Source organism: Colletotrichum paranaense (genome assembly GCF_030867605.1).
Source record: "Colletotrichum paranaense strain IMI 384185 chromosome Unknown Scaffold_25.1, whole genome shotgun sequence".
Lineage (NCBI taxonomy): Eukaryota > Fungi > Ascomycota > Sordariomycetes > Glomerellales > Glomerellaceae > Colletotrichum > Colletotrichum paranaense.
The window spans coordinates 271274-285720 of NW_026848983.1; the positions used below are offsets into that span (position 1 = coordinate 271274).

A 14447-nucleotide genomic window follows, 5' to 3' on the forward strand; every position below is an offset into this window, starting at 1 on the left:
AATAACGTGTCAAAAGGCATACGTAAGCGTATCATGTCATACCATCACATCATATGGCTTATGTCTTCTCAAGTTTGAACCATCAACTTGTATTGAAGAATCGGTATACATTGATTGCTTAGGTCACTCGCCCATGAATGTCCTGACTTTTCCCACACATGCTACCAAGTAAACACGAAGCTCCCGTGACGAGATGGTATCATTTGGCGATACATCCGCTATGCACCTTCCCGCCATGTGCAAGTCATATGTCAACTTCGATTGCAAATACGTTGGACACGGCGGATGGAATATGCGCAAAATCGCCCTACGAATTCACCCTACTGAGGACCTAACCCCAAATCAAGATTCATGCTAGCCAGGTCACCGTTATTGATACCAAAGAATTGGAACCTAGCACAATAACGTTAGCTCTCTGCGGTGTTCTCGGGAATCTAGCATGGCGTCCACCTACCAATCTTCAACATTGAGCGTGTTTGGAACAGGTTGCCCTTGAGCTGATCCTGTACTCCAGCTGTCACTTGGGCTTTGTCCATCCGGCATCAAGCCGTCGAAATTCGCTGTCCAGAGATTGCTGTTGAGGCTGTTATTGTTGTTGGAGCTCTGCCCTTGCCCCTGTGCCTGTTGTTGCTGCTGCGGTTGCTGCTGCTGGAAACCCTGCATGCCAGACCCCAGGACGTTCGCGCCTTGCTGAGGGCTTCCACTCAATCCTTGTTTGGTAGGGCCACGTGCTTGGAACTGAGTGCTTTGTGCTGGTAGACCATGGGACGTGTTTTGATTATGCAGCTGCGCCATGAGGCCTGTATCTATGCCATGGTGATTCGGTGGCGGTGACATGTGCGGGAATGCAGGCATACTTGCGCTGTCTGGGAAAAGCTGGTCGGGTTGGAAGTTTTCCCACAAGGACTGAGAAATATTCGGCGAGTTGCGTGTAACAAGATACAGGTCTGGCGGTGTGGCCGGCACCGAGAATGAAGGGTTGAAGGGCGTCGCTGGTCTGGTCTGTGGCCTAGAGGAGGTTCCGCCCATGAACGTGTCTGCGTTCTGTCTCGCATTAGGTGATGTGATCGGAGGCGGCATCGTCTGCTGATTTGAACCTCCGTCGCCCTTCATATGGCTAGGGGTCTGCGGACGCGATCTTTCATAAGACTCTTGAGGCGTTGGAGTATTGACGCTGAAGTCGATCGCCATGTCGTCGTACTTCCTCTTGGCAACGTCCTGCGGCCGCTGTTGCTGCTCCAGCTGTGCCAACGCCTGTTGCGCTTTCCTGTGCCTCTTACCCGCAGCCTTCTGCAGCCGTTCCTCGAGCACTTTGTTTCCTATGATGGACTCAAATAAGGTATACACCATCTTTCCTACCAGCCAAACTCGCGACACTTCCTTGAGGGCCTGCATGCATGTTCTTAACCTGTCCTGGGTTACCTGCTGAATCGATGGGACCGGCGACCGCATTTGGTAGACGTGCATGATCAGGGCCGAAAACAAGCTGTACACAACAAATGCCGGACAGAATCGAAGTTCGCCATGAGCTGCCAAGTTCTCGATGATAGAGGTGATCATAGCCGCGGCTTGGAACGCAATGTTTCGTGAAGGATATGGAGAATCGTCAGGGAAACGACTGCCTCCATTTGGCGGCATGTGAGCTCTGTGTAAGAGGCACAGTGTTGTGTAGTAATTCGAGTGTAGCAGGGCTGACCAAAAGTGATGCCGAGCAACCTCCCAGTACACGATCTTTGGGCAATTTTGGAGCCAATCGGCGAGAGCCATATCGCTATGGGTCAAGTCGATGGCGTTTCTCTGTCGTCCTTTGGAGGCTACCGAGTACTGCTGAGACAGCACCAGGCCCATGATTTCGCAAAGCTTGACGTACTGCATGAAGAACTGCACGTGTATGGGATCTGGAGGGTACTCGCTGTTACGGTCGCCATCATCCTCGATAAAGTCATCCTCAGTGAGCATCTCGACGTCGGAGTCGTCGAGGTTGATGTGAACTGGTCGGCCGAGAGCAACGGCAACAGACCTGTCTCGTGTAAAGAGAGTCCACCAGATTCGTTTCCACAGCCTCTTGTCGGAGCGGCTGAGTTGTGACTGCTCAACACTTCGATGCATTCCAGAACCCTGAGCAACGATGGTGGCGACTCGACTCCAATAAAAAACGTTCTTGGTGACATCTTCAGGTCCTTCCCAGTACCACCCCATCAACAATAATGACTGCACAATGGTCACCCGATCGTCTTCGTAGTTGGCATCGTAGAGCGCCTTTGCCCTTTTGTAGAAGGTCAGGGCAGCGGGCGTCGTCGAACCATTGGCATCCATCAGCTGTGGATTCGTGCAGACTCTTGAGCCGGCCAGCAGCACAGCCTGCAGTAATAAAAGGGACGGCGGGTTCTTGGGGTCGCGATACTGTCGCATGAAGCGGGTACGATTGATGACCGGAACGATCGGATGGATCCATTTGAAGTAGGAGTCGATAAGCTCGTCGCATAAAGATCTGGGCGGTAGAAGGAAGGCGCCGCGTTGGTGCAGGATATCGATTTCGACGTTGTCCAGCTCGGTCAATCGGGCCCTGGAACCCCTCACATTTTCGGGTAGAGGATAGTGCACTACGTCTGACGAGCCTTGTCGATCGTGTACAAGCAACGTCAAATTGGACGACTCTCCGAGGTACGCGACCCTGCCAGCATCCGTTATAGGGGCTCTCGTGAACTTTGGTTTCATCACCAGGTTGAGATAAGTGCCACTATCGACTTCCTCCTTTCGGGCTTGCGACTCGGTATAGGTGGACGACGGCGTGCCATCTGTGGTGTGATAGACAGCAGGAGTCCGCGGCGGGAAGGTCCCAGGTCCTGGCGCAGGAACACTGGGAGCTCTCGGTGAACGCTCTTCAGCATTATCTCCTTTCTCGCTGGAGCACACCTCAGTTAGCCCATGACTGGGAGCATGTGGAAACGGCGAAGCTGAGGCAGACCTGTCCGAGTCCTTGTTCGTTCCGGCATTCGTAGTCTTCTTGCGCTTTGGGGTCGGAATGCGACATTCTATTTGGAAGGCTACGCAGTTTGTGCAGGGCACACCGAGACTCGCGGCGTCGCATCGTACCTAGACAAAGATATTAGACGAAGAGGTTTGGCGAAAAGTGTCGATCGGAGGAGGGGGTAGGTGGAATTCGGTTGTGGGTAGGAATCGGCCGACTCGGAAGCTCAATCGCCCACAAGAGAAAGAACACTCAAATAGAAAAGAAGACTATTCGTACCTTGCGGGCGTGACATGTCTGTACAATACAAGGTTAGCTTTGATTCAGATAACGGAAGGCCGACAAGAGGTGGGCGTGAGATCTCGCAGGGCAGCATTGCACCAGTAGAGCGCAACGCAGCGCCGCGGCGCGAGTAGCGATACCTCGGCACAAAGTGGGCAGAGGGGCCACGGAATGGCGGGCGCGACAAAACAATAAGGTGTGAGACTACGTACCTCGCAAGCTCTAGAAGCTCGTTGCCTATTCGAATCAAAAAATATATTAGCACACAGGTTACATCCGCCATTGATTGGAAGATGGCTATTGAAAAAATTTGACGGAATTTGGGTCGATGGTGAGGGACGAACCTGCGAAAACTCAAGTGGTTCGCGGCGGCCGCGGCCGCGGCGGCAGCAGCAGCAGAGCTACCTTGAGCGTTGGGACTCCCGCCAGCTGGATTGGTGGAGGTTCCTGGGGCCTGTGATGGCGACTCTGATTTTTGTGGTGATTGTTGCTGGTTTAGGTGCTGCTGCTGTTGCTGCTGCTGAGCCGAAAGGTCGGTCGACGACATATCGACATCCATGGGCGACCGTGAAGCGTGAGCTGCGACGGAGTCGTGAGGGTAATGGTGAAGAGGTTCGTCGACGAATTTCTCGGGTCGACTAGTAATGGGAGGAGGGCCAGTGGGAGGGAACAGGTGTGGCAGCGGCCGAGTCACTGGCTCTGGTGGCCCAGGCGCAACAACGTCTGGCTCTGGCGCAGGCTCTGGATGTGTTTGTGCTGGTGGTGCTGTTGTTGGTGGTGCTGGGACTGAGACCGAGACTGGGATGGACGGAGGCAGCGGAGCCTGGTGATTATGGTGGTGGTGCTGGTGGCTGGCCTGGCCGGCTGGGTACGGGGAGTGGGCGTGGTGTTGGTGTTGGAGGTAGTGGCCCTGCTGCTGCTGACGCTGGTAAGGCTTCTGGTACTTCTTCTGGTGCTTCTGATGTGTACGAGAATTGTTCAGGTGGCGTGGGTGCGGGTGCGTGTGCGGGTGCGGATGCGGATGCGGGTGGAGGGGGGGTGAGGTCAGCGAGAACAAGGAGTGGTGGGAGTGGGGGTGGGCAAATGGTGTTTCCCCTGATGCTGATGCTGATGCGGGTGCTGGTGCTGGCGCCGGTGCTGATGCTGATGAGAAGAGGATGGGCCTGCGGGACGTGGAACCGGGGGCGGTGGAGCTGCTAGTGCCGGAGCTGCTGGGGCTGGAGATTGATGAGATGGAATTCGGAAAATGCACTTCTGCCGAGTGTCCTGCAACTCCTGATGATGATGTTGTTCCTGTCGTTCTTCTACTTACTGATGTTGTTGCTGGTATTGTGGATGATTCCAAAAGAGAAAAAGATGGGTCAATAGTAGGTCCGGAACCTAACACAGGTTGAGGTCCGGGAAGGTGCAATCCAAACGTGGGGACCTCTACAACTCTTGCCTCTCTTCTTCCTTCTTCTTCTTCTTCTCTTCCTCCTGCACTGCAGCTTATATCCGTTGATGTACTCGTATCAAACAACAACTGATGTTGCCCCGTCCGTTCTTCTTTTTCTTCTTCTTGTCTCTGCTGCGACTGATGGAATGGGAAGAGCACTGACGTTAGATTGGGTTCGCTTTGTTGCCGCAGACCGGCAATCGCGTTGTAATTGTTCTCTGCCAGAATCCCAGATTCGGCTGCATCAACATGAGCCGCTGGAAGGTCAATGTCACCGTCGATGCCGAGGTCAAGGCTGAAGGTCAAGTTCAAGTCCAGGTCGCGGCTGACGTGATGGTCGAGGCTGTGCTTTCGAACCTCACTGTCGGTTTCTTTGCCTAATTCTGGCAACCCGGTGTCTTGTTTTGTCTCTTCTTCAAATCCAAAGTAGTTGTGCTGTGATAGTTGCTCGTTTCGATGGTAGTGTTGATCGGTTTCTTGTTGTTGCTGCTGCTGCTGCTTCAATAGCACAACTCCGGGAAATTCAAGGTCACCGTCCTCTTCAAGATTCGGCACACTTGGCCACTGGAGCACAGCCATCCAAATTTGGCCTCAGGAGATGAGTGACCTCCTGACCTTTGTGAGGATGTTTGTGCTTTGTCCGGCGTGTTTTGCTGTTGTGTAACTCGGGCAATAAGCTGCCGTGTACAACGGTCAGTACTTTATCGTATTGTGTCTTTGCGCAGGAAGGATCTCATCTGCCTGCCCAGACTCTATGCTGCTTTGCAAAAAGAAAGGGACATGAAAATAGAAGAACGAAGATAAATGGTAACGCAGTTCAACAACCATCACAGCCACCGCGAAGGGCGACTCTGGAAGGGTCGCGTACCTTTCAAGTAAACTACAACATGACATACCAAGAAACGATATCCCTACAGAGCTGGAGCTGCTGTCATGTACGTTGGTCTAGAACCCTGTTTTCCTACTCAGATACCCTGCTGTCTCTTTTCTTTTTTCTTACGCTGCTGAGGTAGGTTTCTTGGTCTGAAGATCGGACAGAGTTGTCGCCTGTAGGTTTGAAGCTCGGCCGATGACGGGATACAATAGATCGGGGAATCAGAAACCCAACCAAGTCGTACCGCGCCCAGATTCCCGCTGCATCTGCCGGTTTGCCGCTGCTCAGGTTCCTTGTTGAGCAAAGCCCCCTCTTCACATTACTGGTCTGTTCACCAGCAAAGACAGAAAAGGCAATCAGCTTTAGCTTCACAGCATAGAGCCTTTGGCGTTTCTATCGCTTGCTGTCGTCTAGCTCCCAGGTTCAACGTTGTAGGAGATCCACTGTTGTGGTATGTAGTGATGCGCTGCAGTCTTTTCTCGACGTTGACTCGCTACTTTCTCGATATCTCGCAATCGGCTCCCGTGTAAGTAAGGCAAACTCGTCTGCCCTTGTCCCGGGACGATCTGCCTTGTGTCCGTATCACAAGGCAAGAGTTGTAAGGCTAGGCAGGTATCACGGAGGGAGGTCCGGCTAGTCGTCTGGCCCCAGCTTCGTTTTCTCAAATATCGGATCCAGTTATGGCTCGACGTGTTCCCACTTTGAAGACCGCAGCGGAAGCAAAACAGGCGCTATCTTGCGTTTCTTTCCTTGGTAACCTGCGGCTATGCTTGCTTTTGAGGCTTGGGTGTTTTACTCCCAGACAAGATACGCGTGAACGGGAGCGAGCCATCTTCTATTATAGACATCGGAGATGATAACTGGAGTCTGGAAGAAAGGGTCCGGCTCCTCGAGCTGACGCCAATACCAAGTCCCCAGGTACATCGCATGAAAAGAATCACACCGTCTCCATCCTTGCTTTAGCATGTAGTTTCTACGTGACCAGTGACTAGTGACCAGTGTGCAGTGTCGAGTGCCAGGCTTCGCCTCTGCCGCCGCCAATGGTTTAGCTCGATGGTCCCCTTGGCTGTTGACGCCGAGATTATGGTCTTGTGGGTAAGTGTGACAGCCTCGACGGAGTGTGTACCCAAGGCCGGTGGAATGGAGCGAGAGAGAAAGCCACAAACGTTCACAGGGCAAGCATGTGAGACTTCTCAAACGGTGCTATTCAGTGCTCGCAGGATCGCTGCCCCTCCCCCGCCAACGTCTTTCCTGGTCCCGGCTTCCGGCGAAGACGGATGATCGTGTGCCATGGCCTGCCCAGAGTCCATATGTAGTATAGAATGCCTAGGGTACGCAGGGGGGCTAGAAAGTGAGGCAGCGGGACATGAAGCAGTGTCTGTTGCCGCAGGTGGCAGTCATTCAGAATCCAACCCACGCCACTGGTTGAACAGTCATGCGCCAATCCATGTTGAGAACGAAGGAGACTGAGGAGGTGAATCCACTCCTTCCGCTCCTCCCCGGCCATCCATTTCGAACATGATTCTTTTAGCCCTCCTCGGAACGGATAGGTACGGTATGGGGGGTGGACGAGGGTGAGGGTGAGGGCGAGGGTGAGGCTGGGCGTAACCCGCTAGATCTGGGGTAAAAGAGATGGAATTGGCCGTGATGTACGGGGAATGGACTGCTAAGGGTGCGGGTTGCGGGATTGTGGTTGCAGAAGACACCCCGCCAGGCTCACGGCAAGGGAAGGGAAGGTGAGGGCCTGCAGGGGCTAGGCAACGGCGCAGGCGCTGGCCCGTAAAATGATATACTAAATGCTAGGTACTACGTATACTAAGGTAGGTATCAAGGTATGTAGCGTATGGAGGACTGCGGAAGGGGCGGGGTGCAGGCTGGGCGCGCGCGCGCAGATGCGGGTAGGGTAAGGAGCAGGAACGGTGCGGTGCGGGCAGCGGTACGGTGATCAGTTGTTGGTGATGAGCTCCTGCTTATTCGCAGCTGCACGACTGGATAGAGCCTTCAAAAGTAAGGTAAGTACGGATAGTGCCTGAAGGAATCGTACTCCGAAGTCGCGGTAAGGGTATGGATCGGGGGGGTGCTCCGAAACGGTGCTGGCCCGCGCATGTATTACCTCTTTAGGCAAGGACCACGCTTTGCTGTGTGTCTCGACTCTCCAAAGTGGATTTCTTCTTTTGCTGCGCCCAGAAATGCTGAGGTGCCGAGAAAAAGCATATGATCACGACCTCGACTTCGATTGCATGACCGCCCTGCTCTCTGTGCGTCTGGTGTCCGTCACGCAACGTCACCTCTTCCAAGTTTATCTAAAGAGTGCATTCCTTTGAACCGTCTAGCTTGTATATGATCACTCGAAATGGGGAAAGGAAATCAGACAGAAAAGGTATACCTACGTAGATGAGCTCACTTCTCGCCGGGCTCTTCCGATTGCCGGGCAGCGTTTCCCTGGCCATGGCAAGGGTACCGGCGCACACGGCACCACCACCAATACCACCACCATTACGGTTGTCAAAGATCCAGAACTGCCATGGCGATATGCTTAAGTGGTGGACTCGAGAGTTGGCGCGCCGCACGGCACTCCCTCGGGGTGGGAAACACTGACGTTGCGACAGAAAGTTTATTAGTCTACACACTGCGTAGTCGAACTGCTCATGATGATTTCCGCGCGCGGAACCCGAGCAGTCCATGGTACCAAGGTGACTGGGATACTAGCTGTACGGTTTTGCCTAGTGTGCCGCCGGTGAACTTCTTTGGTGTGTGTCGTGTGTCTGTCTCCAAGCCTAGTGGACTGTGTGAGTGTTAAAGTGTGCCAATGTCTTGTAAGTGTTGCACAGCAAATGACAAATGATTCTTACAAAATTGGGATTCTAGACGCCGCAAACTTTCCAGGCCGTTACTGCGTTGGTCTTGGGAACTTGGGATGACCGCGGTCCACGATCGTCCGGAGGAACGACAACTGAATAGGATCTGTATCCCCGCGCTGTTTACCAATTTGGCATGTTTTTTGGGTAATGCAGTTTCTTCCATTCGATATTGCTCCTCTGGTTCTTCTTCCTCCACGAGCTGTTGCTTTTAGAGGTTGCCAGCTTGCATTGAATGCTTGGATCTGTTCCCAACATAACTAGAGTTTCCTGGTATTGTAGCATACTGTCTCATTAGCTGTACAGCTGTATCGTGTGCGTACCGTATCGTGCGATTTACTTTCAATGCCCGATCCTGTCTGGGTCGATCGTTTGTATTTGTGCTAGTAGAGCTGGAGAAGCCTACATCATACGGGCTCTCATCTTGGCATGTAGCCTTGTAGGTAGACCGCTACTACTCTTTCAACTTCTACTGCCGGTTATATTCTCCGTCTTGCTTCAGATAAACGAGTGTCTCGACAGGTTAAGAGTAACATGCCCGTCCTTCCGTCTCACGACGTATTTAACCCAGCTCATGCAACCTTTCCCCGCCATATCACCCTCACATATGCAGGCAGGATCGTGGGGCGGGCAATAGGGAATTACATGTCAATACAACTAGCCCAATGAAGATGACAAAACGGGATTCTCCGGTTCCTCGACAACATTCGAGAGCCAATCTATACGTTTGTGGGACTAGTATACGAAATTCAAGGTTGCTGTAACCACATCACACACACAAACAGAGAATGAAACGCCCAGCCAAGGGGTACTAATCACTTAGTACTTGACGCACTGAAGCATACAAACAGGCCCAGAGTATGGAGTGAGGCCTGGGCCTGGTTTGGGCTGCTACATCTATATCTACTTACTTCCCCGCATTATCTCCCCGAGATCACTCAACTCCACGTAAGATCACCAATGACTAGGCCGTCACACTAGACTAGACATTCTGTCATTGCCGCGTTGTGTTATGTTCCTTGCAGGGCCAAATGACCAGTTAGCCTTAGCTCCCCGAATTTCCTTTTCAACCCGCAATATTACCTTCCACCCCTGCCCCCCCCCCCTCCTTTTCCCAGCTTCCCGCCCCTTCCATACGGCCGATATACGAATGTGACTAACCTATGTCCCGGGACAGCCCTTGAGATCACCGGGGCTTCACGGGCTTGAAATATGTACTACAATTTCTTCTATCTGGGCGATGCCGAGGCACGTTGATTTGGTGGTTGTAGAAAAAGAGGTTGAAAGCCGAGAAAGTTTCGTCACCGAACAGCGACAACTACGTCTTTGAAAGCCAAGAGCTTTTCCCAGTTACGAAGAGTGTGGGGTTCAAACATGTCATTGGGCACTCAAGCCGGTCAACAAACGGCACGTAGAAATGTCGAGCTCATTCCGGGTCTTACCGCGAGTCTCTGATTCCAAGGGATTCCTGCGGCTTTGGTTTCCACACGTCTCGATTTAGCTCAAAATCCGGGGTATTACCAGGCATTGTAGTAATAAATCAGTATCTGATGCCATCATATGTACATTATCCGCCTCCACCGGAACCATTGGAAAGCCCCCCCCCCCTTTATAGCCTTGTACCAGCACCCGATGTCTTTCCGTTGCCGTTGGCAATTGTGCCTCCGGCGGAGGCAGACGCCGCCGCAGCCGTTCCGTTCTGTCCGACTTTTGGTTCAGACGCCTCAACTTCAATGCCACTAATGAACAGGGCACTCACACCCTCGAGGAGCGCCACGAAGACGCATAACAGACTGGCAATGACAAAGTGGCTAATAGTCGAGCCGATCTCCAGCCAAGAGCCCTCATCCTTGACCACCCAGAAGAAGTATAGAGTGAGGACGTCGCTGATGGCCATTACAACCATGAAGAGAGAGGAGGGCGCCACGCCAAGTCTGACGTTAAGGATCCCGAGGTTCGCCGATATGAGGGCGAACGGAATCATGAGCTTGACCACGAGAAGTGCCCCCTGGGAGAAGGGATCAAAGATGGGAATTAGGCGGTACACGCTGTCCAAGCTGAAGGATGAAACCGACGCTACGTTCCCAGTGCTGAAGAAGGCTGATTGCAGCAAGACGAAGAAGAACAGACATACTCGCGCGTCGGCGAGAGTCAAGGCTCTAAAGCGTGAAGTGGACGCATCCTGTGGCTTACTGGCAGTGTCTCTTGAGGAAGAGCGTCGATCTTCCTCAGTGCCCTTGCTAAAGACGAATACGCGATGCTCCAGACCGACCCAGGCAACCAGCAAGGCACTGAAAGCCACATAAAAGACACCTTCGTAGGAGATGGTTAAGATTACGAACGTCGGTGCACAGGTCAAGAACATGGTCATCAGACTGTGCTTGTAGTGGCTGTTGGGCTGCAGACGTTGAGCCAAGGGCATGAGCAGCGAAATAACTGGACAGATGGTTAGCAATGCCACGAAGTTATCCTGCCCTCGAACACTTACCCAGAACAATCCAGCCTACAACTTGATTTCCCCGAGGCAACCCCGCCTTCGCCTGAAGAGAGATAGCGCTGGACCGAGTGACCACGATCGCAAGTAAGATCAAGCCGATCTGCAAGGTCTCTAGTTAGCCTTTGTTGTTTCGTAGCACTTCAACCTGAGCACAATTCCTCACCTGAATACCTGTCAGAGCCCTGGATATGGGCAGAGCTGGCTTCGCCAACAGTCTGTCCTCCCAGATAAGATACGCCAGACCAATGGCGGCCATGACGATTCCACCGGCCACACTACCATGCGTTAAAATGTGAGTCCCAGTATGAATGGCATGGGGCGAACGTACATTAAAGGAATATCCTCTGACTTCATGGCGGGGAGCAACGTAAACACGCTCATGACCAAGCAGGAGAAGAACCAGACGATAGACAGCAGAGAGTTCAACTGAAGGAATCTCAGGCCATACGTCATTGGCCAGAAAGCCGCGAGAACGTAGATCACGGTGAGAACCTCGCGATGAATGTATCCCAGAGCCTGTGTACCTGGATTAGTAGTGTCCACCGGTCGAAGCAAAGATTCATCTTACCAAAGACACGATAATGCCGATGTAAGCCACGAGGTTCAACAGGAACGAAAAAATACTCGCTCCAGTCTTGATGTGCCCAAAGAGAACCTTTCGGCCCTCGATAAGAGAGCTACGTCTAGCCCAGACTTCCTCCCAGAAGACGACGGGAAAGAAACCATAGGCATAATATGTGACCGGGGACTTGGAAATGATGAAGGATGCGTACAACGCTGCAAGGACGGAGCTGAAAGCCGTCGTGCCAAGAGTCGTACGTGAAGGAAGCTGGCTGCCACGCAGAACATGCAGATCAACGACAATCGTCAGCGCGAACGCCATCCAACCAAGGTACCCGATTGTGATCAGCGTGCGGAGGAACAGCCAATCGTAAGTCTGGAGGTATCTCAAGCCCTCCAGGGCGATCTTCATAAGAGCTGCAGACTCCTCAATGGCCTCTTCGTAGTTGCCAGCGTCGACCAAACGTTGGATAGCGGCCACTCGGCGCTCAGGGGCCAAGCCTGCATCACTCAAGGGCTGGAATGATCGGTAGCGGAGCTCCGTGGCCTTCTTTTGTTCTTCCTTGACCCTGTACATCTCCAAAATCTCGCGAGCGTTGATGAGTGCTGCCTGAGCCTTCTCCTCGATACTCGATGAGACATAGGACAAGGGCAGCTCACCAACGGAGTTGGCAGGGAACTCCACACCGATCAAATATGCCATCAGAGCAGCAATATCAGCTTGCGCCACGTCGTGTCTCTTGATCTCATCAAGATGCCAGTCAGAAGAGTACTCGTCGTGCCCAGGAGCAACAGAATCGGAGGAAAGCACCGGCGGGGCAATGCCAGATCCCCAGGTGATCAAGGGGGTGCGAGTGTTATTAGGATGGCCATCGCCGTGGCTGCCCCAGTCACTCATGCCATGGTCGGCAGTGAAGACGAAAGCGGTCCGGTCATCGGCGTAGAAGTTCCCGATCATTTCTGTAATTTCCTTGACACCTTGGTCCACAACTTTGATATTATGCAAGTATTCCTTCGAGTAGGGACGGTACGAGTGTCCATTGGTATCCAGGCCGAGCAGATGGAGGAAAAAGACGACTTTGTCTTGGCGCAAAGCGGCATCAAGAGTGTCGTTCTTGGCTGCATCGGCGAAAAGCTCCTTGACGTGGTCAAAGACCCAGAAGTCCAATTGCAACGCATCTTGGCTGAAATCCTCAAACTCGTGTCCGTATGTGTAGGAATCGACGCGGCCGGGGACGGCGCCCTGTTCGAACATTGGCAAAATATCGGGGGATCCCCAACTCCATGTATGACGGCTTCGGTTGAAGACGCTGTCGAAGTTTACGGGGTTGAGCTTCCAGCCAGTCGCCACGGCCGAGACATCTTCATAAAGACCGGCGATGAGCGCAACATGGCCAGGGCGAGATTCAGTCGGCACGCGCGTGTGTGACACTCCAAAGGTGCCATGTTCAAGAACGCGGGATCGTAGGAAAGGGGCGAGGGGCCGCGGGGTTAAGTCATCCTCGGATTCGGGGTAGGGGTCGGGAAAGGACTGGAAAGCCTTGTCTGCTCGTAAACCGTCACCTGGAAGAGAATGTTAGCATCTTGCACCAGCTACTCCGTGGTATTTGAGAAGGTTGGCGAGCTCATACCCACGAAAAGAACCAGACGGTCTGCAGGGGCTTTGGAGTTTTCGGGTCGTTCGATTTGAACAAGCTTCATGCCCGAAACAATAGGACTGACGAAGTAAATGTCAAAAATCGAATATATATAGACGAGGTGAAAGATGACAGCGACGGCTAGAAAGCCGGCGCGCGAGGAGACTGCCATCACAGACGAAGAGGTGATGAAGCAACGTCTTCTCTTTGGTGGGTTGTGTCTCTTGCGATGTCTGTCTTCTCCTGTGGGCTTGAAGGAGTGGGAGTAGCTCAATCGACGATGATCTGGGGTATGGCACGCCCAGAGTGGGTAATAGGCGAGTGAATCCACTCGCTCAGCGCCAGAGTCGATTGGTCTCGTGGATGACGGATCAAAAGAATGAAGGGGAAATGTTCGAGAGCTCTACGAAAGAGAGGGAAAGCGCAGTCATTTCACGGCTCGCGCATTGCTCCTATAAGAAATAATATAATACAATGATGTTGATGCGCAACGCTGGACTTTATTCATAGAAAATGGGAACACAGCCGTCCCGTCTAGCTCAATGTATGTAATCGCTTTCCACTCCAGGGTTGACAGTCGTCCCGCTTGCTGCATCGACGCGGAAATTATTGGTTTTCGCGACACGTCTCCCACCCCCGAACTGACGACGTGTAGGGATGACGGACCCACATTGACATCGGTAGCCCCATGCCGTGGAGTGGGAACGGCTGTGTGCATGTAGCGGGGCTTTTACAGCTTCCATCCTGGATACAACACTGCGAGGCTCCTTAGCTTAGCCCAGGGGCAGTGTCTGCGACTTTAAAGACACCTTACTAATTATTGCCTGCCTGGTAGTAGCAGCATAACACGATTGGAAGTGCCTGGTCTTGCCCACGTGTCTACATCATTGTCAAAACCATAGCTAGACACAAATATATTCAGACATGTATGCAATTTGAAAGATTCCTGTAAGCCACCCCCTCTATTGAGCATTGCAACTTTCCGTATTGCTAAGAGCGGATTTCACATGACCATTGAGGTGTAATATGCTACTGGGACATCAAGGTATGCACCCTCTTACAGACCAGTCAACTGGTAACTACCAAGCTTCTTTCCTTGAGAACCTCTTTGGATAAGGTACGGAAACCCTGCTGGGGAATCACAATAACAGCTCTTGGCTTTTGATGTTCCATATCCATAAGCCGGCAAGGAAACAATAAACTCCGCGAATCGGGGCTGGACCAGTTGATTGACACACTATCTACTGAGCTATTCCGCCTCGGCCTCAATGTATCCGCCAAAGCCAAAATTCTCAGCAGATTTGGGCGGCATTTGCACGTCCCGAAATCACA

The 14447-nt window shown here is 52.6% G+C and overlaps 2 protein-coding genes across 2 annotated transcripts; both read right to left on the reverse strand.

Moving 5' to 3' along the window:
- Window positions 1-320: 320 nt before the first annotated feature.
- On the reverse strand, window positions 321-5267 carry CPAR01_16477 (fungal specific transcription factor domain-containing protein; the record flags this gene model as incomplete). The annotated part of the gene is made up of 4 exons (XM_060500722.1): window positions 321-393; window positions 455-2905; window positions 3598-4470; window positions 4852-5267. 4 exons carry the CDS (start codon window positions 5265-5267, stop codon window positions 321-323), a joined length of 3813 nt encoding a protein of 1270 aa, XP_060340635.1.
- Window positions 5268-10029: 4762 nt separating this feature from the next.
- Window positions 10030-13287, reverse strand: CPAR01_16478 (phosphatidylinositolglycan class N; the record flags this gene model as incomplete). Its single annotated transcript, XM_060500723.1, has 6 exons — window positions 10030-10856; window positions 10909-11017; window positions 11081-11192; window positions 11246-11433; window positions 11486-13041; window positions 13110-13287. 6 exons carry the CDS (start codon window positions 13285-13287, stop codon window positions 10030-10032), a joined length of 2970 nt encoding a protein of 989 aa, XP_060340636.1.
- Between the last annotated feature and the right edge of the window lie 1160 nt (window positions 13288-14447).